This window comes from Furipterus horrens, unplaced genomic scaffold, assembly GCF_987537825.1.
Source record: "Furipterus horrens unplaced genomic scaffold, mFurHor1.1.pri manual_scaffold_15, whole genome shotgun sequence".
Classification (NCBI taxonomy): Eukaryota; Metazoa; Chordata; class Mammalia; order Chiroptera; family Furipteridae; genus Furipterus; species Furipterus horrens.
Window position 1 is genome coordinate 22,518,120 of NW_028327185.1, and position 22,802 is coordinate 22,540,921.

Here is a 22,802-nt window from a genome sequence, read left to right on the forward strand (position 1 = left end):
TCAAAAAAGGGGAGAAAAAAGCAATAAATGGAAATGACCAAGGATTTTTTCCAGTAAAGAGTTTAAATAATAGGCTTTATCTTTAACTGAGGGAACAGTGAAGTAACACTACCAAACAGATTTTTAAACTTACAGTGAAAATAGACAAAATATAAAACTTTCACATTTTCTTAAACTCTGAATGAACACTAAGAATAATTCTTATTAATTCACCAGCAATATTATTCACTTTTTAACACATTTACCTGCTGAAGGTCCCCCTTTCCCACCATATGATACTTGCATACTTAAAATGAAAAACTGGAGAAGACTCCAATCAAGCCAGCCTGTTTTATTCAACTTAACAACAAACATCACCATCAACAACAAACATCCAACTCTATGAAGATGAGAAACTGGGTAAGAAAATAATTAGCTAGTGAGGCCTTTACTCCTTCCAACCATATCCCTCCCTCCAAGGGTGACTAACTATTTTGAAAGAGGTGTGAGCCAACTAAATACAATTGAAAATACACCACTAAATCAATGACCACGTCTCAGACTTCGGCAGAAGAGAATGGGTTTAAGAGCACTTACTTCGTAAGACTAAAGAGTCTAAGGGAAACTGGTACCCATATCACTTCCACACAGATGCAATCTTCCAAATTAACTACATTACCTCTACTAACATCTTTTTAAAGGATCAGTATTTAAAATATTGAGGACATTTAAATCCAGGTTTAGAAGATGACTGTTTAGGACAAAGGAATCATCTGTTGGTTCGAATCACCCGAAGAGCTACCGAGACAATGCAGGGTGAGGGGCACTTAAGCGTCTGGAACTAACCTACCTGCTGAAATCTCCTACCAAAGAAAATCAGATTGAGAGGATTGCATAGATTGTGTTCTAAAATAAAATTCTTTAAAAATGCTTACTTTAATTAAAAATAGTAAATTTTGTGTTTTAAATTGGCATTATAAACCCATAAAATCCCATTCAAATTTTATTAAGACAGAAACTGTTAAATATTTATGTCTTATTTTGGAGCAAATGGAAATTCCTAAAATTGGAGTAGAAACAAAGAAACACAAAATCAACAGAAACTGATGTCTAGGTCCTGAGCCGCCCCTCTGCGCAGGAAAGCTGTCTGGTGGCACAGGGAACAGTACTTATTTACTTTTACTGAAGCAGGCCCTTCAGACCCAAACAAAACTACAACAGCCACTCAAAACTAAGATAAAAACCAATGAAACTGAAGTCCTGAGGCTTCTTAAGTAACTTCTGAAACTGCACAGTGAAAGGGCCAATCGTCACATGAACAACCTGCACATCCTAAAAGGTGACCCCGAGCCAGGCAAGGCTACACACGTCAGTCTCTGATAAACTGTCACACTGAGACCAGCCCTCAACAATGCTTGCTCCCTAGCTGCCCTTTGCCCTGACAGACTGTTGACAGTGTTACTAGGATGGAGACATAGTCATTTCAGTTTGACTACCAGAAATAAAGCATAACACGCAGAACAGGAACAAAACAAATCCTAAACAAATAGAACAGCAGAATGTTCACCAGATGGAAACATATGAAATTTAACACAGAATTAGCATAACTTACATGTTTTAAAAGTATATACTTCTTTTATAAATACCTCTAATTGACAGTCTATTAAGAATCATAAATATTCAAGTGAACATTTGAATTTTCTCTTTAAGAGTTCAGAATTCTTGAAGTCTTTGAAGATTAGTCTCCTTTTGCTGAATGTCCAAGAGTAAAGGTCCTCACACAGTCACTTTATGTCTCTAATGAGACATGTAAAAGCCTTTATTACCTACTGTGTTGTAATAAGACTTTAAAATTCTGTAATTCTCTTATACTTGTAGAAAGCCTATTGGAGAAAAAAAAAGCACATTAGTATAGTACAGCTAATATTACATATTTCAAGTGATATTTATATGAGCTATAATTTGAAAGCAAAATCCAAAATAAAAAGAGTGTATTCAATACTGAACACTGAAGCTTTCATTTTAAAATAAGTAGGCTGTAATTACTTATTAAAAATTAATAAAACATAGAGCTATGGTTCTTCAGTCTTGATTTAGAAGGGGCAAAGGAAGCCAGTTACTTCTTATTATCAACAGATTAATGATAGGAACAGTGCCATGTGTAACTTATTACAGTAAAGAACCTCAAAGCATGTACATTCAGTCTGTAAGTTCATTTGCACTTTCTTTCCAAATGCCCGCTCCTTCCTTGTTGCTCCCCAAACACGCTAATTTGCTTTTTACTGTTGGCTCCAAAACCTTTAAAGGTAAAGATTCTGTTTATATTGTCTACTGCTGAGTACCATATTTATGGTGTTCAATAAGGAATGAATGAATAAGATGCCTCTGGACTCAGGTCCAGCAGTAAAACTCTGGAATGGGAACCACAAAATAATTCTATTAGCTCAATTATCCTTATGTACAATTCAGGGTGGATACAATAAATATCTAATGTTTTCTTTCTATAACAGGATAATATAGTATGCAGTATTCAGTTCCTTTCTTTAGTCTAAATACTTAATAAATGATAACTTTTCTTATACCAAGAGCTTAGGATATGCCAGGCAATGTTCTTAGCACGTCACACACATAACCTCATTAACTGTAATAAAAATTCTACACGGTAGAAAAAATTAACATTTTACATTTTAGGCAAGCTGAGGCTCAACCAGATCAAGTTATTTTCCCAGGGGCAGCCAGCTGGTAGGTGCATTCCAACCAGTTCATCAGATCCAATACCAGGCTCTCTATGGTCTCAAAACCGTTCATTGACCTTATATTCTGACAAGTTGTGGGATTAACAGAATATGAATTCTTATTGTAATCACCAAAATAGTAAAGGATTGAAACAGATTTTAATTATTAGGAAAAAAACAATACCATTATTAAAAATAGATGTATAATATCATACGCCGTATCTCAACAAAGTAGCTGTTAAAAAAAAAAACACAGAAACCTGCCAAAACATACATGAAGATGGCAGTAAAGAGCCCAAGGCCTAACTAACTAAAGAAGAGAGTTTAGTAAATAGCAGATGTACTCAGAATGTAAAGACCGCACTCCAAGTCTGATTTAGGGATAGAGAGTATCAGATGACTATGGGGTGTTTCCTCTCCCGGGAGCACAAGCTGCCCAGCACTGACTGCAGCACAGTCTCTGTGGAGATGCAGTCCAGACCTCCCGATGTATCACCCAGGAGACGTTTCCACCTTCTCTATTAGTATTCTAAGATAAACATAGGAAGGCACACAGCATGCCTGCATTTACCTACTATTATTTTACCCTTTTAAAGAGGCACTAAAATATACTGTAATATCCAACAGGTATATTTATGCCATATCTGTCCATTCCCTGGAAAACAAACCATTTGATATAAATAATGAAACTTTTAAAAAAATGGCCATTAGTATAAAAAAGTCACTTGCAGAGTGGGCAAGATAAACCACATTTTCCAGGATTCAATGTCCAGAACCAAAGGCAATGCTCATTGTATGTGTCTGCTCACTAGCATCACATGACAAAGCCACACAGTGCTGGGTGCCCTAACTGAGGTATTAAACAGGTATTAACTGTATTAAACAGGTTATCAGACAGAGAAAAACCACCAGTCTACTTAATAAAGACTAACGCATGAACTCCCCAAAGTTAACATTAATTTTATGCGGCAGTACAGCCAAAATCACTTATTTCAACGGTATGATAATTAAGTGGAACATATAATGAAGTTAACAGATCCCATTAATAAATAAAAACTGTAACATTCATTAAGGGAGAAGAAATGTATAGAATCTATATCAGGAAAACAATACAACTCAACTGAATATAAAAGAAGAATGCTAACCACTATTTGTTTTCCCCTGGGGAGGAACAGGGGATTAAATTAGGCTGTACCTTTCCATATGACCAACCCACCCTTGGGTCATCACCCCTAAGAGAAGACAGGCTTCTCCTATCCTGGTCAGGGGGGAAAAAAAGGCACACTAACCATCCGATGGCAGTGTTTGCAAATCAGCTTCACCAACACCCACACTGCCACGGGATTCAGACAGCATCTTGTGGTTTAAGAGGTGCTGTCATATGTAACCACCTTGTACCTTCATGGGAACCCTGTGAGGACGGAGTGGGTCCGCCTCATTTTGCAGAACAGCAGACGAAGAAAGAGGCAAGAGATTTGCCTGAGCTCACACTCCGCGCTCCAGGCCGCCCGCCGCCCTGGCTCTGCGTCCGGCGCCCTCTAGGGAACAGCGGCGGTAACACCAGGCTCTCGGGGAGAACTAGAGCGGGAGGCTGGCAGTTCATGTTCTTTGTGAGGCTCAGAGAAATTCTGAGGAAGCTCATTTAACATCTGCGTCTCTGTCAATTTGATTGTATTTGGATTTAAAATGTTTAAATTGTTTAAAATCTTTTTCATTTAAATTGCATTTTAAATAATTTAAATTTAATTCTGTTTCTCCTGTTTTATCTTTATAGGCCTCCTAAGTGGGTGGACTGCATTTTTCATGAAATGACCATCTTATTTGAAACCTCTGCTTACACAGTCATCTTCAAATATAGGGAGGCAACAAGTGAAATCTTTGCTCTTAAGATGAGGAAGGGGCAACAAATTTATGTTTAATTTAACTGCCTCGTTCTTTTTAAAGATTTTATTTATTTATTTTTAGAGAGAGGTGACGGGAAACATCGATGCGTGAGAGACATATCAATGTGGGGCTGCCTCCCGCACACCCCCAACCGGGGACCCGGCCCACAATGCAGGCTTGTGCCCTGACTGGGGATCAAACAAACGATTTTTCAGTTTGTGGGACAATGTCTAATCCCCTGAGCCACACCAGTCAGTGCTTAACTGCTTCTTTTTAACTTATAAATGCATGTTAAGAAAACATAAGAAATAATCTCTGCATCACTTGTTTCGCTTTTTTAAAAAATTCTTCCTTGAGTTGACTTTTTTGCATTTTTTTTTCCCAGGGCAGCTTAGTATTATTTTTCTCTAATTCTGTTCCTTCTATCTCTATTACTCAGTTGGTATTCTATGTATCTCTGTAGGCAAATTCAAATTGTTTTTGGACCCATCTGTGGTATAAACAGAAAGTAAACTATATATCTGCATACAGAAAAAGTGGGGTAAGAATAAGCGAAAGAGAAATGCCTCCCTCAGTTTAAGAAATAAGAGCAGCTGAAAGGTTTCGTCTCTCTTTCTTTCATCACCTCTCAACCAAGCTCTGGGGATCGCTACTGTTCCTGATGGGCAGCTAAGGAGGATAATGATAGGGGAGAATATTGTTTCCACAACTGAAAGGCAAACTGAGCAACAGTGGCAAACACAGAAACACTGTGAGCTGCAGAGAAATGGCTTTTGAGTACAGATATGATAATATATGATAAAAATTTTCTCTTTGTCTGGAAAACAAACTACCTCAGCAGAGATGACCTTTGCAATTGGCTGAAAATAGTAGAGAAACCAGTCCCTCCTTACCTTCCAAATGCATTTAAAAGAGCAACTATTTCCTGTCGAGTGAGTTGGAATCCTTTCGATGGGCTGTTCTCTGGAAGCTTTTGGATTTCTTTTTCAGAGAATAGTATCTTCAGGGCAGTTCCTAAACCCTGAGTCTAAAGAAAATAATAATAAACTTACAATCAAAATCATACCATAACTACTATAAAGGTTGAATACTCAGTTACTGTGACAAGAGTCAGGAAATGCATATGAACTGAACATCACCATTTTTTTAAACTATGCAAAATATAGTTTCTACTTCCTCACAGATCATGCACATGACAAATTTAACTCAGCTGAATAGTTTAATGCATACCATAGTATTCCAAATCACTAAAACCTTTTTTTAACCTAGAAAATATGACAATAGGATTACAATATTCAATATTTAATCTTGAAAGCATTCTTTATAGCCCCTAGTGACTCAAAACTTAAAAATTATTACTGATACCAACACTTAATAATTTCTTAATTATTAGCACTAGAGAAAAAGAGGAAAAAAATCTGATTTCTGTGTAGCCTCCATTAAAAAAAAACTGTCTCCTGATTTTGACTTGCATTTGAAAAAAAAATAACATACAAAACATCAATCCTTTTTTATATAGAATATATAGGGAACTTCATACTGATATAAAAAGTTGGCAGAACTTTCTTATTTTGTGACTAGGTAGACTTTTGATCACTGAAACAAATTCAGTGACCGAAATCTCACAATTAAGTCTTTTTATGTAATTACACTTTACCTTTTTTATAAGTACAAAGAATACAAATAGACTCTATTTATAACCACCAACTTCAGAAATGAATCTGAGACTGTATCAATAGAAACAGATGCACTAAAATCAAAATCACTAACATAGTGCAATAGGAAAAATGTCCTTACACATACATATATGAACCATGGTGAGAAAATTTAAGGTTAGTAAGAGCTTCAAATAGAAAACAACACACAAACCTGTAATTTGCCCCACAATCTGCACTTGTCACATCCAACACAGTCCATTATACGGGAGATGTTCTTGAAATGTAACCGGAATTCCTCCTAACATGCAGAAAATATTTGTATTCTCATTACACAGTTAAAATGAAACTCCCTTTGTCTGAATTATAGAAAATAAAAAGTTTTGAAGTTTATTAGTGAATAAGTTGTTTTTCAGCAGTGAAGAAGAAAACTATTTGAAACTGGATAGCATAAAACATTCATGAAAATGTATAAAATTCATTCCGCATATTAAAATTCAACAAACTTCACCAAGGGACAACTGTGTGCAAAGCACCAATACGGAAGTAATAGGTGGATTTTTCTTTTCAGGAACTGCACAGCTGCCTCCCCTTAACATGTGCGTACAACCAGTGGTAAATATAGCTACACTATGTTTCATTTCGTTTTCACGTCCTGCTTTGTGTGAGTCCAAATCACTCAGCTCACCCCCATGTGGGCGGCTTCTCGGGGAAGGGCCCTGGGGTTTAGCCACACAGGGAGACACCTGCCTGTGACCACCTGTGCACGCTCCTATTGCTCAGGGCAGTTTCATGTCACCTGAGGGTAACGTTAGTTAAGAGAAAGTTTCCATTTCTTCCTCACATGGCAAACTTGGAAATAAAAATCATTTTACTGTACCAAGGTGAACAGTTCTATTGCGTGAAGCCGGAGACATGTAGCCTGAAAACTCTGGCCACCACAAGCCCTGAGGAACCAATACCTTGGCCAAGAAAAAGACAGTATAAATAGAAGACAAACACTTATTTGCTCTCCAATCTCATCCAATTCATGGTTTTTGGAACAGATGGAAAAATAGGCCTTAGTTTTACTTTACATGCCTTTGAAAAACAGCAAACAAAGTTTCCAGCATTTTGTAGCTGAAAGCTAGCTGTACCTCATCTATAAAAAGATACATAATTATAATTATGGTTGTCATACCTTTTACACAAGGGCGTTTGGAAGGTCAGAAGTAGAATATTTGTATGAATACTTAGGAAATAGGAAACATTACAAAAGTAAATTAACCACTTTAGATTTTAAAAATGAATTATCATATTAAATGCCAAAATAGCAATATATCTCTAAAACAACCATAAAACAGCCTACCAAAACTAAAATATTGTATAGCTAAATTATTTCATTTTAGAAATACCAAGAAACTCTTACCAATGGGGCCCACTCAATACTAATTTATTAGTTCACGTAGCATATGCACATCTAAACTATCTTGGAGCCAAATGTGCTTCAGAATTTTTCAGATTTTAGAAACACAGTACATTCACTATTTATTATGAGACACTTCTCCACAGTGTGTGGCAACACCCTGTAATCAAATACATTAAATCTTCTGTAGGAATATTTACACGAACATCTAAGAATATTTACACAAAGCAGAAATTTTTTAAAAGACTAAATATTCTTACATCAATTCAAATTAGGTTTTGCTAACTAATTTGCACCAAACACAAGAAACATGTTTTGGTTTTTGGAGCTTTCTGTATTTTGGAATTGAATAAAAAGATTGTGGAGCTGTATTAGAAAACCATTTGCAGTACAATGTATTCCTTAATGTACTTATTGTAAGCAAAGGAAAACAAAAACCTCCTCACGTAAGTTTAGAATGTCCCTAAAATATATTCTCCTTATATCTCAGGTTACAAGCAATCTTTGCCTTTTATGTTAGTCCATAAGGACAAAAACATAAAGAGTTTCATAAACTGTAACATTCCATAAAATAAACTTTAGAAAAATATCCTATTTATTGCCTTCAAAGTGGATTAAAGCTCAGGATTTTTTGAAAGATGCATCAAAACAACAATACACAATGTGATTCTAAAGGAAGAGAACTCTCAGAGTGCTCCCCGTTAAAGACACGTACCAACACTACCAGACTCACTGGCCACGCAATGGCTGAGGACTCGCCAGGCAGCTGGTCAAACGAGAAATGAGAAAGGAACTGAGGGGGGTGTGGAGAAGGGGCTTATTGTCTCATTTGTAGGAAACCCAATCAGACCAACGTCAACAAGGAGAACGGGAAAAGAAAACTTCAGGTGAACAGGAGGAGAAAACAACCAGTAAATGACTCCACTCCCTGTCCCCCAGTCGAGAACTGTTTACCTTTAATGATTTGGCCCCTTTTTTGTCACCGGCGAACATGGATTTCTCGTCAAAGTGCATGGGAAAGGACCTGAAGAAATGACAAGACTGTTAAGTTACAGACAAAAATCCAAATAGAATGTTTTATCCCTACAAATATTTAAAATTCATAATTTACTCATATGTAAGATTTAGTAACACAGGAAAGCAACAAACAGTTCACATAAACTATTCAATAATAGACTAAAGCAAGATAAAGACAGCTTTGTAATGTATAGGCATGTAATGTTTTTTAAAAATATATGAAAAATAATTTTAAAGTAACTAAAAACATTTTATGTACATCACTCTCCATATTGTAAAGCATTTAAAAAATGTAATGTACAATTTACTTTAAGTACTTCTTAATCCAGCATTCCTCCATGCTCATTTTAACAACCAATAAACTCAAGTTTTAGACCCAGCATTTTTTAAAAGAGGGGAAAGGGGAGAGAGAGAAACATCACTGTGTGGTTGCCTCTCACTCACACCCCCAACTGGGGACCTGACGTGCAACCTAGTCATGTGTCCTGACTGGGAATCAAACCAGCGATGCTTAGTTCACAGGCCAACGCTCAATCCACTGAGCTACAGCAGCCAGGCTAGACCCAGCATTTTTTTAAAAGGTCATACTGTAGAAAGTCAGGCTAACAATGTACTTTAGGTATCTGTAGATACGGTAACATATGATATCATCTGAACTTAAATAGCAACTGAAAGACTATAAAATTGGTATAAAGAACATTAAAGTAGCATTAAACTTAAAGTTATATTTTAAAATACAGCTCATTCTCAAGTGTGGAACTGCAATGATATGTAATAGATGATTTTCACTTAACATTTTTAGAAAAAAATCTTAAATGTTGCCATTCTGTCGACTGTTGCCTTCCTTCCCCGTTTAGCGCTCGCTTTTCTAGTGACTGCTAGAGGCCAGCTTCCGTTGTATTTCAGGGCTGCCTCACTGAAACCCCGAGGGGAGTGTCTCAGAGCGCCCACTGGAGTCTTACTTTGTGTCCTGGAAGATACTCAGGAGGAGGGACTTTGTGTCTGCATCGTCTTCTATGTTTCCCGTGTAAAGATCAACGATTGAGCGCTCAAAATATGGGGCCACCTTTGACAACGCTCGCAGCTCAATTAGGTATAAGAAGTACAGATTCTTTAACCTTCTGGGCCCTTCTCCCTTGGTTTCCACAGGGTCAAAACGGCGTTTAAATTCTTTGATATTAGGTCCCCAGCTAGGTTTACCCCAGGTTTCTAAAAAGAGAAAGAGAAATGTATGATATACTTTTAATATGTAAGATTTTTTTCTCTATAGAGAATATGTATTCCCCCCCTCAACAATTTTCCCACTAATAGAGGGCAAAATTTCTATGTAAAAATCTAATTACCTTCCAAAAGATAATTTGCGCATAGGTGTAAATTGATACTAGCGTGAAGTCCTGATATAAGCTTATAGAAGACTCTTTTCTCCAGACATAAACCTACACAGAAAAATATTGAAAAAGATATCACATCTGAAATACTGAAGATTCAGTACACCGGCTTATTTTTAAAGTTAAGATTCAAGGACATTAAGAATAAATCAAAGAATAATATGAATAATTAGACCAAGATTCTCTCACTAGGAGAGAACATACACTTCTGACTTCCAAATCGAGTGAACTGAATGATAACTGCATTTGGAGTAAGACAGAAAATGTGGGCTACTGCATGTTCAAACGCTATGGATACACTTTGCAGGTGCCCACGTTACCCAGAAGGCAACAGCACAGACTTAGGTTAAACTGAAGCAAGTGTAATTATCAGGTCCTGCTTTGGCTTAAACAAGAGCCGTTTCTCCTTCTGTCTTCCCTGTAGTGGTTTTTTCTTTGAACCTGCTTGGTGATGGAGCAAGAAGAGACTAAATTTGGTTTCTCTTCTTCCGCCAGGTCCTTTGGTAGGTCTTATTAATCATCTGTTCTGGAATTCTCTAATTCTAGTTAACTATATGTCCACTTGTAAGGAGCCAAAACTTGAAGAACAGTTTACTACATGAATAGAATCATATCAGCTGGCATTCAGGAATATGGTAGAAAATTATTCTACACAGACTTCGTCAGTCAGATAGGCTTTTGCTCAAAATAGAGGTCAAGATAATTTCACCATCCTGTCCTACCCTTGCTTCCTTTTAAACGATTTTCTCTTATTATAAGAGTAACATGTATTATGAATGTACTTAATGCCACTAAATCGTCGTCGTCGTCGGCAGCCGTCCGTCTCGAGAGACGATGGTGTAGCTTCTCAAGAGTCCATCTGCACCGCCGAGAATGGCTGCGCAGTCCGACTCGGGAGTGACATGGTATCTGTCTCCTCCCGTGTTGAATCGACATCTTGTGATGACGCTGAAGCTACAGAGCCTGGGCAGGGTAATATGGAGGGTCTGCTGTTGCCCATGCAGCAGACCCCCCCTCTCTTCGCAGCTGAAGGGTCCAAGGGAAAGACGGAGTCAATACAGCTTGGCTTCAGGTGCGCCGCACTAAATAATGCCACTAAATAATGCCACTAAATAATCAATTTAAAAATGGTTAAGATGGTAAATTTTATATTTAACATATTTTTAGAAAACGTTCTTTATAGAAAAACTTAAAAATAAATAATAATGCAAAAAAGTATGATTTAAAAACTCACTGGATATAGAGTAACTGGCTTTTTCCTCACTGAACACCCATCAGGGTTTTATTGTTTCTTTGTTACTGTTTTGGTCCTTTTTGCTCCCCCCCCCCCCCCACTCCTCTTGGGGAAAAAATCACCTTCAACAGTGGAAACTACGAAGTAACCTCATTAATGTGCAGAGGGGTTTTAAAATGTCAGAGTGTGTGTGTGGCTTATGTTGCATCTTTTGAAGAGCTTTTGGATCTTAAATTTACTCTGTGTTCTACCACAGACGGCTCTGAAGGAAGTAGCCTCTGACAGGGAAAAAATGATTCTTTTGAGATCTCATCCCATAATTCAGAATTTTTTGCTAAAATATTCCCATTGTCATGAGTGGAGACTGAAATGTAGAAATTAAATTCTATTTTGTAGCTTCCTCCTAGAGTATATGGCCAGTTTGGAATGTTTACAGTAACAAGGGATATTATCTGACTTAATTTGATAAAACATTAGGTATTAAATTCTCTAGTAAAATTTTTTTAAAGTATATTTTGATTATGCTATTACAGTTGTCCCCATTTTTCCCTTTGCCCCCTCCACCAAGTACCGCCCTTCTCTCCAGCAATCCCCCTGCTTAGTTCAAGTCCATGGGTCGTGCATATAAGTTCTTTGGCGTCTCCCTTTCCTATATTATTCTTAACATCCCCCCTGTCTATTTTGTACAAACCAATTATGCTTCTTAATCCCTGCACCTCTTCCCCCATTCTCCCCCTTCCCCCTCCCTGGTGATAACCCTCAATATGGCCTCCATATCTATGATTCTGTTCCTGTTCTAGTTGTTTGCTTAGTTTGTTTTTGTTTTTTAGATTCAGTTGTTGATAGTTGTGTTTGTTGTCATTTTAGTATTCATAGTTTTGATCTTTTCTTAAATAAGTCCCTTTAACATTCCATGTAATACTGGCTTGCTGATGATGAATTCCTTTAGTTTTATCTTGTCTGGGAAGCACTTTATCTGCCTTTCCATTCTAAATGAGTTTTGCTGGATAGAGGAATCTTGGGCGTAGGTCCCTTGCTTTTCATCACTTTGAATATGTCTTTCCAGTCCCTTCTTGCCTGCAAAGTGTCTTTTGAGAAATCAGCTGATAGTCTTATGGCAACGCTTTTGTAGGTAACTCTCTGCTTTTCTCTTGCTGCTTTTGAGATCTTCTCTTTATCTTGAACCTTTGGCATTTTAATTATGATGTGTCTTGGTGTGGTCCTATTTTGGCCTAACTTGCTTAGGACTCTGTGCTACCTGGACTTGTATGCTTATTTCCTTCACCAAATTAGGGAAGTTTTCTTTCATTATTTTTTCAAATGAGTTTTCAATTCCTTGCTCTTCCTCTCCTCCTTTCAGCAAATTTAGACTCACTCAATTTCATATATAAAAATGACAACTTGAAAGACTAGGTCTGCATGGTGGTAACTAGATGTAGCCGGGATGCGCTTCCCCTGCAGAAGGAAGGAGCCTGAGGAGCCTGACGACAGTGTCTGTTCTGCGTATTTCCATAATGCTGACTTTTGGCCTCAAAATTTTCAAATAATTGCATGCCAAAATATAATAACCTAAAACATGTTATTTTCTTTCAAACAATGTCAAATGACTTGTCTAGGCAATGACTTCTCAAACTTATAAAAATATACTAAATAAATCAAGACATTTCTTACAAGAATCTAATAAATTTAAAACAAAGACACAGTTTACCTTCTAGCCATGTGTAGAATGATTCTCCTTTAAAAAAACACACAGAACTGGGTTAAAATATTTAAAATAGTAATTTACATATTAGAGTAAATTAAGCCTATACATATTTGTATGACAGATTAAGGAATATCTCTAGAAATGTCTACTGTTTCATGTGAAAATAAAGCCCAAAAGTAATTTAAGTATTGGAAGATTGTTCTTATAAATGATATCTGACTAGTAAAATTTTTGAGAAAACATTTTAGTCAAACTGTTTATATAAATCTTATTCAGTAGAAGGGGGGGAGTTTAATAATCTTAAATTTGCTTTTGATGATAACATAGCATTCTTTTAAAATTTCAGAAAAAAAGTGTATTACAATTAATACAAAAAAAATCTATTCTTCCATTTTTTCCTGATCCAGTAAAGCTAGGTATATTTCCTCAATTATCTAAGACTACTAAATGTCAAGGGATAATTTTTAAATCCCTTAGTTTTCAAGATGATTCTTCAGTAAAGCTAATGACTAGAACAGGAGGACCCTGACTTATCTGAGTACTAACGCCAACAGAACTACTTCTAGACCAACGCTTGTTCTGAGAAACAAAATAATAGTCAATAAAGATAAAGAGTTAATGCAATGCACTTCCTAGGTTACCTATCCTTATTTTATTTGCTTTTAATTGAGAAAAGCAAAGCATGATAAGAAAACTCAGGACAGAGATGAGCTGAGTAGGAATCTAGGGGATAAATTAGATGGTAGGGAATTATTATGCCTCCTGAGTCTACACACTTTGCAAAACTCCAATATCCTCCTACAGATTCAACATCCTTTTATTAAGGATAGTTCATCACTATTTCCCTTTTTAATTAAAAAGTCCCCAACAGCTAACAGGAAAGTCTAGCCCCCAGGATTCTCAATAATCTGGCCTCCACTCATCTTTCTAATTTACCCCTTTATAAAGTACTTCTTACTGCTCACAGGTGTCTCCTCAAACTTGCTTGATTCTTCCTTTCTCAACTCCTAGGTCCACGCTGTTTCTCCAAATGGCACATATTATCCAATTCTACAGGCCCACGCTTTCCCAGATCACTCCAGCGAAACACTTTCTCCACCTCTACAGAGCTTTATTATGGAGTATTTGTATTATATGTGTGTAGTACTTCTTTTAAAAATGTACTTATTTATTTTTAGAGAGAAAGAGGAAGGAAGGGGGGAAAAGGGAGGGAGGGAAAGAGGGAGGGGGAGAGGTGGAGAGAGAGAGAGAGTAATAGAGACAGAGAGAGAGAAAAGAGAGAGGCACTGATGTGCTGTTCCACTTATTTACGCATTCATTGTTTGATACTTATATGTACCCTGACTGGGGATCCAACCTGCAACCTTAGTACTTCTTTATCATTATGTGTAGAGCTTATCCTTTCTGCTGTATATTGTCAGCTCCTAGAGGGAAGGCATCACTTTTTTTCACATCTTTCTATCCTGCACAACACCACTATGAACAGAATGCCTTTGAACGCAGATTTAAAGTAATTATTCACTTGAAATAAGTATTTAGACAATTTGGGGGCATCGAATAACCAACAGTCATTCAGTAACCCAGAGTAACACACAGCCGATAAATTACTATTATTCATCAGAACAAGTATTATAATAACTGAGGTTATAAATTTCAAAGTCAATAAGAAAATAAATAAGTCACAAGACACATTATCTTGTCAAAGTTTCCTAATTTCTGTTTCTTCAAAATGTACTTAAGTAGATTATAATAACTAGAAAATGGAGAACTTGGCATGTGATCATGGTTGCTGTTCTAAACATCTGGGGAAATGATCTTTATACTTTTTTAACATATAATAACTTTATATTACTAAAATGACTCAATTTTTGTCACTATTTATTGGTAGCTACTTTCTAAAAAATAAGATAAACACTTTCTTTTGAATTAAAGGAAAAGCCAAATTTTGATTATGGAAAACATTTCCTCTACTTGAAACAAAAACACAAGAGTTTAACTCACCATCATCTTCTCCTGAAAGAGAAAACAATAGACAAGATTTTAGAAAATGCCTTACACAGTTCAGATTCCAATTCTATTAATTTAAATATGGGATTAGAATTTCCCATGTGCTCAACTACTAATTACACCATGAACCTCAGTGTGCAGTCACCCTGCAAAGGAGACCTCTTACTAAGAATATAGGCCAAAATGTACAACAAGATTTTCACTTTTCATACAAGAAATATCAGCAACTAACATGATCATAAAGACCACTAGTTTCAATCATTAACTAACAAACATACAAGCTCACTCCTTTAATCATCGTGGCTACAGGACCCTCCCTGAACCGTCCTTTCCTTGCTGGAATGCTTTTGTCCTTTAAATGGCTGCTCCCAGGCACAGACACACCTTGACAAAAGTTCTTCCCCAACCGTCACCAGTGAAACCCTCACTGCATCTCCTTTCTGTAAAAAGGTTCTGCTGTTCAAAAGCTGCTGGAAAGCCGGCTGCAGAAGCCTTGTGTGGTGGCCCAGGAATAGTGCGGACGCAACAGCCTGCAGTTTCCATGGAGACAGCGCACCACCAGCACCAGGGGCTTCTTTCCTCCCCGAGCCCATCTCCCCCTTTCATGTTCCCGTTACTTCTTTCCTTTTCCTTCCCCTCTGTCTTTTTCTAAGTAGCGCTCTCCTTCCCTCCTCGATTCTCCAGCAATCTCACGACTCTGATTTATCATAATACAGAAGTGAAGCGTTTCTCAGGATTTGATGGTTTTATTAAGTGAACAATTATATTTTCTACTTTAAAAATAAGTGATCATATTATTCGGCCATTAATAAAGAATGAAATCTTGCTATTTGTGACAACATAGATGAACCCTGAGGGCATTATACTAACTGACTACCTGGAACTAATATAGTTATATGTCAACTATACCTCAATAAAAGAAATTTTTTAAATTCTAATCCTCAAAAAAAAGAGTAAGTGATCATAGGAAAACTGTCCAAAAGTGTTCCAAACTGTCCTATGGAACAGTGTGGAGGCAGGGTGGGGGTGGGGGAGGGTTCCCTTTTTACTTTATGCAACCTCTGTATTGTCCTAATTTTTGTAAAACCTTGTGTGATAAAAACATTTAAGTTGAAAACAGAGCATAAGTTACGAAGTGGGACAAGAAGCCATGTGCGCCTCCTTCCTGACCCGGCGTCCCCTGCAGGCAGGGTGAGGATGAGGCCGGGATGAATGCCAGCCACACTGTGATCGAGTGGGCATCTAGGAGCAGTGTGCTCACGCAGCCTTTCTAAGTCCCTTTGGTTCTCAGAAACGCACGAAGGTACAAACCTAGGCCAGGAAATTCGCATTCTTACAATCCTGGTCTGAAGAAAGCACTGCAATGGCAAGTCAGTTACAGGGTCGCTCCCAGGGGCTGGCTCCTATTGAGAAGGGACGGAGGACGTACCCAAAGTTTTATACTGAGTGACCTCCAACTGTCTACAGCAATGCTGTCCCACGGAAACACAATGCCAGCCACACACACACGTAGTTTTACATTTGTTCTAGTAAAAATTTCTAATTAATATACTTTCTAACATCCACATTGCAGGAAGTAGGCAGTATACATGCACTATAATACAACAAGAGTTTAAGCAGTCCTACCAAAAACAATTAAGTTCTGTTTAATGGCAAAAATACCTTACATTGCTTCTGTTTTTAAGTTTAAATAAACTAAAATTAAATAAAATGTAAAATTTAATTTCACGTGCTCAGTAGCCCAGTGCGGCGAGTGGCTGCCTTCTTGGACACTGCAGGCTGTAGGCAACCTAACTTGGGGAACTGCTCTGCCTCCGATGACTCCAAGTATAGTACATGGGCCAGCACCCTGGACATCGCCTGGGGGCTTGTGACAATCTGGGGCGTTGCCCAACACCTACAGAATCAGAACCTGTATCTCGGAAGGCTCCTTGGTGATGAGCATGCATGCTAAGTTTGAGAGGCACTCATCAGCCACTGGTTCTCAAACTTGGCTGCATACTGGAATCATCTGGAGAGTTAAAGAATATCAATGCCTGGGTGTTGCCCAGAAATTTGGACTTAACTGGTATGGGATGGGGCCTGGGCTTCCAGGTTTTTAAAAGCTCCCCGGGAAGCTGCTGATATACGATTACTCGCATAATGGAGCAGATTTTACATAAAGCTCCTAGTTTAATGCCTGGCACATTTCAGGTGCTCAATAAAAACATGTAGTAATTATGAGACTTCACTATGAGCATTTAATATACCTTTGATCATTCAAATTAATGCAACATAAAGAACAGCTGAAAACTTTCTCAAATTAAGTTTAGTTACAAAGACATTTTGTAAATCTCTAAAAGTATTGAAATGTATTTAAAAAAAGAAAAACCCACCTCGGCTGGGTGCCAGGGGATTTAAAGGACGATAAACAGATCGAGGCCTGAAAAAAAAAAGAAAAACCCACAAAACTCAAACTTGAAACAATTTGAGTTTGTTACGTAATTTTTCTGAACAGACAGAAACACGCTCCCCCCTCCCCCTCCTCGCCCCCGCCAGGTACTTGAAACAGTTTTCTTCATAGATGCTGTTCCACACTCGCCACGCAGACGGTCCTTTGTAGCCAGTATAACGCTCTGGGTTCAGCAACAGGTCTACATACTGGGCAGCCGGAGACCTCTCATCTAAATAAGAAACAATTCATAAACCATCTCTGTTTTACTATTTGTCTCAACTTCAGCACTACGAAGCAAACAGGACTACCAGAAGGTTAAAGAAATGTTCCACTTTCCAAGGGATCTGCTACTTAATCAGCAGAGGGGGAGCGCACTTTTGACTGTATTTGACCTTGAAACAGGAAAAGCCCCCTCTGTCTCCTCTGGACAGTGAGAGCTCTGAAGGCAGGCAGGGCCCCCACCCTGCTGGAGGTGGTCATTGCGTCTTCACTTTGACCACCAGGACTGAAAAGACCGAGCAGAATCATCACCTGTTTTAATATTTTATTTGATTTCTTCCTGATGTATAATATATACCTATCTAAACACAAGCCTGAGAACATTTATTTGTTAACATATATCGTATTTAAAATAGAGATCCTGTTACTCTCTCTTTTGACTTATGAAGTAAGTGGTTCACTTTGTGATTCAAATTTGATCATTCCTAGACTTACACAATGGTCTGATTTTTTAAGATGTCACTTATGTTTACCAATGTTAACATACTGAAGTGCTTTCCACCCCCTCTCAAACCAATACAGTAGGCATAATTTCAAGAACTTAAGACATTTGAAATTAAACAACCATTTTCTGTGTTAAAACCTAAATGAGCATTTACTAGATCTGCATTATTTGGACAACATTTCAACAGAGATTGCTGAGGGACACAAAAGATAAAGAAAAATGGTCCTTATTATTTAGGCTCACATTCTAGGTGGAAAGGGAAACACGTACTTCATACCTATAGAAAAATTATAATGACCATGCTCACAAATGTATGATCATAACACATATAAGCTGAAGTGCTACAGAGGTAGGCACTGGTGTGCTCCTTTATTTACGTGCTTCCTACTTTTTTGGAGTCAAAGCATTAAGTCAATAGTATGTAGGCACCTGCCTTAAAATAGTGGTCAAATATGGTCTTTAAAATATGGTCCCTCTTCTTTACATTACCTGACAGTGTATTTCCTGTCAGCATTCGCGGGCCATTCAATGACCATAAGCTGAGATTACCCATAACCACGAGAGGAAACTGCATCCTGACCCATGCCTTCCAAGAACTACCTGGCACATGATACAGGAAGAGCACAAAGATACTTACAACTACTCACACTCAGTGAGCTGTGTCAGACTTGGAGACAACGGAAACCTGATTTTGGAGAATATTGGCTCTATTTCTAGCCCGAACATCGTATAGATATTCCACTTTACAAGGCACCGAAAACAGTTAATTTACAGACGGATACACAGAAACTGCTCAGGGTCATACATTGACTCTAGACTTAAAAAGAATAATCTAAATTTTAAATCCTAATTTAAAAACAAAGATTCAAATTATAAAGTTAATAATATAAGTATGGCTTTTATATATAGTAAAGTTCCAACAAAAATTTTACAATTCTCTAGCTTTTGTTATATATTTTTAATTTCTCTGAGCTCTTCTTGAGTAAATTCACTTGCAAAATTAATCCAATCATGTACATAAACTTTACAAATATTATTAAACATATATATATTTACTGACACAAGTGTGTAGTTATACACGTATAAGAATGTGTGTGTGAACATGCATATTGGACTAGTATCAACCTCTTTGCCCAACAAAAACTACGAAACAACCAGAAAGAGCAGGTTTTGTTAACCTGAGGAAGAGGTCAGCAAACTACGGTCCGTGGAGCAAGTCTGGTCTGCGGTGCATTTTTGTGAAGAGAGTTTTATGGGAACATAAACCCGCCACCAGCTCAGGTGCGGCTTTCACGCTACTACGGCCAAGCTGCTCAGCTGTGCAGGGACCATGGGGTCCACAAGCCTAACACCCTTACCATTTGTCCATTCACAGAAGCAGCGTGTCGACCCCTGACCTATACTGACAAGACTTCTCCACATCCAGACTGAGGACTGTGCGTGGGAGAAAGCCCCCTATAAACACACCAGTGCTGGTGACATGATTTTAACTCATTTGTTCCTAAACTGCAACTTCTTTCCATTAGTGCAGCTGTATCAATCATTCAACTAGTTTTCTTTGGATCCCTACTCTGTCCCCTTCCCAAAGGGTTCTCTCTTCTTTGTCCCTCGGCAAAGCTGTTCTATTTGCCATGCTAACAACCATTACTCAAGTATTCAAGGAACTTCCGCTGAATGAATATACGTAATTCTGGGAATTCATCAACTTGAACTATGTTTTGCTTCCTTCTCAAGTATACCTGCTATCCCCAACTGAATTTTCTTGTCATCGTCCCAATTTAATATCAGTGTTATGAGGCTACACTGCATTTTCCAGGAGGCTACCTACTCCTTCCCACCTCCTAAACCAAGTCTCTTAAAATAATGGTAACAAGGGCAGTGCAGGGTGCAGACTTTTTGCTTGTGGACACAGATCAGAAATAGTGAGATACAGACTCAGGATTGAGCCTACAACCCTCCACCACTCTGTCCCTGTTGAAACACAACTTACTCAGGACAGCCTCCAATTTATGAAGTGCCCACATAATTATGATGTATAGCCTGATTTTTAAAACTACTGTTTTAAACAATATTGTTAATTAATGAACATGTAGTAAGGGAAAATAGAAAAGTAAAAAATCTATCACACTATGTAGATTATTTATGAGCCAACTACTTAATTCAGCGAATATTTATCGCACATGGACCATGTCCTGCCACTGCCCTGAGCACTGGGGACACAGTAGTGAGCCGAAAAGGCCAGGCTCCTGCCCTCTGGTGGTACACAGTTTGGCTGAGGCAGAAAGACACGAACAGATAAACTAGGTAACCTGCCAGGCACTCCCAGGTAGTTCTCTGGGTGAGCAGGCCTCACTGCAAGGAGACAGAGAGCGATAGTGGTTACTATTTTGTACAGCGAGTGACAGCAGGCTTTGATGAGGTGACATCTGAGCAGAAACCTGAAGCAAAGGAAGGCGCAAGCCATGCATAAAGACAATAACAACAAAAAAAATAGAGAGGGGTAGGGACAGCAGCTTACCAGAAACTGCTAAATTATTTAACAACCTACTATTTGATCTGTGGGGATTAGCTTCCTTTCAAATAATGACAGAAGAACAGGACAGCAGAGAGCAGCGCTGTATGGATAAGTTCCAATAACCTGGGGTGAACTCTTCAGATTTCTGTTTTAATCCCATGATTTCAGATAACTGAAATAACTAAGCAATGACTCTAAACTACGCTGACAGTATTTTTTTTTAATTGTATGTATATATCATGGTGATGCACATGAACATTACTACCCAGAAGAGGAATGGTAACCCAACTAGTAGCATGCTTTCATATTTAGGAACTGCCTAAAATATAAAGGTTACTATTATTAGACAAAAAGCTAGTGTTAAAAAATTAGTTAACACTATTTATATTGATGACAGGTAATGAGCACATCACTTATCATAGCAAGTGACCCCTGAATAGCATTTTTTATTAAATATGTTTAAGAGAAATATATATCCATTTGCTACAAAAGAATATATATTCACTGTAATAATTTTCATCTGAAAACCTGTTAAATAAAGCACTATTCAAACATTTTTATTTTAATCAAAGAATAGGTAATATGGAAGCTGGAAATACGTGACTACACGTGTTAAGCACTCAAACAGAACTAGAATGGCGACTGAAGGGCACGAGATAGAGCAGCGACGTGCGTCCCTGACCTAGGTATAATGGCTTGCTTTGCCAATTCTAAATATCATCACAGGGCTATTTTATTAATTGCACATTATTATATCCAGATAACCCAAAGAAACTGCTCATATTTCTTAAAACCATCCTTGCTGAGCCATGTACACCATGGCAATAACACTGCGTCCCTCCGTGTCCTCTCACATTACCAGACCACTATGGAAGCTCGCTGTGAACTGTCCCATGGCAGCCTGGGCTGACAGCGTAATTTTACAGGAGTCTTTAAACCCTTTAGAAAGCAGTGGGGCCACTCCAGGTGCTTTAAGAATTCAGAAGAACATCTGCTGTCTGTACCAACTATGCGTGCTTGGGCTCCAAATTCTCTTCCACCACCAAAAATATGATAATATTAAGTTAAAGGTAAAGATAGAAGCCTAATGAATAATTTAAGCCTACTTAACACAATTCTTGGGAATGGTCTCCTGCAGATAAAAATTCTGCGTCACCTTCTGTTAGGAAGAGTGGTAGTTATTGCTGAGCACACCCTGTCTTTGGACTATTCCAGGGAATTCTTGGGAAGAAGGTGGTGGAGAAGTAAATTAGAGTCCTCCCCAACATTGGAAGGTATGAACATATTTATAATATGTTTACAGAGCTTTAACTAAGGGGCTTGAGTTCGAAGTCCATAGGAGATGGACTTTTATAATGGAAAGGATACAGGCTTTGGATTCAGTCAGATCTGGGGGGAAATGCTGTCTCAGCCTCCTGCTCCTGGGTGATCTTGGGCAAGTTACTTAGTCTTCCTGAGACTCAGTTTCCTCAGACGTGAAATAATATGCACTTCGTAAGGTAGCTGGGAAGTTCAGAAGTAATATACTGAAGGCATTTAGCACAGGGCTTGGAACATAGGCTCTCTATAATGCCATTATGAGTAAGACCCACATGGTGACATGCAGTGTTTAAAGCTCTAACTGTTGACATTTTAATTGATTTCGATGTCTTATAAAAAGGTTAAAATAGAAATAACTTAATTATGATAGTTTATTTTATTACCATCAAGTTCACAAAAGTGATCCTGTGAGTCATCGTATCTTGCCCAGTCAATGAAAGCTTCTTTGCTTTGATTACTATGGGAAGGAGGAATAAAGAGGAAAATGATTAAACTTGGAGTTGTAAATTTTAACAACATATTCTAATGTAATTAAAAATGGATAACCTGCAGTCACTTCTTTATTAATTACATGGTGTCACAAATTCATTTAGTGGTTACATGAAGGAATGATGAAAAGTTATGACTATATGAAAAACATAGATATTAACTTCCATAGATCTTTTCCTTTTAGTGTGCATCAAAAAAACATTACCAGGGATGCTCAAGGTAGCAGTTTGTAGAAGCAAAAAATCTGAGACAACCTAAAAATTCCATCAGGAACAGATAAGTAAAATGTGGTATATTTATATCAGGAGAAG

The 22,802-nt window shown here is 37.8% G+C and overlaps 1 protein-coding gene across 1 annotated transcript in view; it reads right to left on the minus strand.

Annotated features, from left to right (window-relative positions):
• Nucleotides 1-316: 316 nt before the first annotated feature.
• Nucleotides 317-22,802, minus strand: part of ERO1B (endoplasmic reticulum oxidoreductase 1 beta) — a 42,655-nt gene continuing 20,169 nt past the window's right edge. Inside the window, exons 6-16 of the mRNA XM_090263394.1 lie at nucleotides 22,386-22,459; nucleotides 17,552-17,672; nucleotides 17,385-17,431; nucleotides 15,004-15,015; nucleotides 13,006-13,032; nucleotides 10,019-10,111; nucleotides 9,638-9,884; nucleotides 8,613-8,682; nucleotides 6,468-6,554; nucleotides 5,492-5,625; nucleotides 317-1,862 (exon numbers count right to left, since the gene is read on the minus strand). Of these exons, the coding sequence (XP_090119520.1) occupies nucleotides 1,802-1,862; nucleotides 5,492-5,625; nucleotides 6,468-6,554; nucleotides 8,613-8,682; nucleotides 9,638-9,884; nucleotides 10,019-10,111; nucleotides 13,006-13,032; nucleotides 15,004-15,015; nucleotides 17,385-17,431; nucleotides 17,552-17,672; nucleotides 22,386-22,459 (973 nt within the window). The 3' untranslated portion in view covers nucleotides 317-1,801. The remainder of the gene's footprint in view (nucleotides 1,863-5,491; nucleotides 5,626-6,467; nucleotides 6,555-8,612; nucleotides 8,683-9,637; nucleotides 9,885-10,018; nucleotides 10,112-13,005; nucleotides 13,033-15,003; nucleotides 15,016-17,384; nucleotides 17,432-17,551; nucleotides 17,673-22,385; nucleotides 22,460-22,802) is intronic.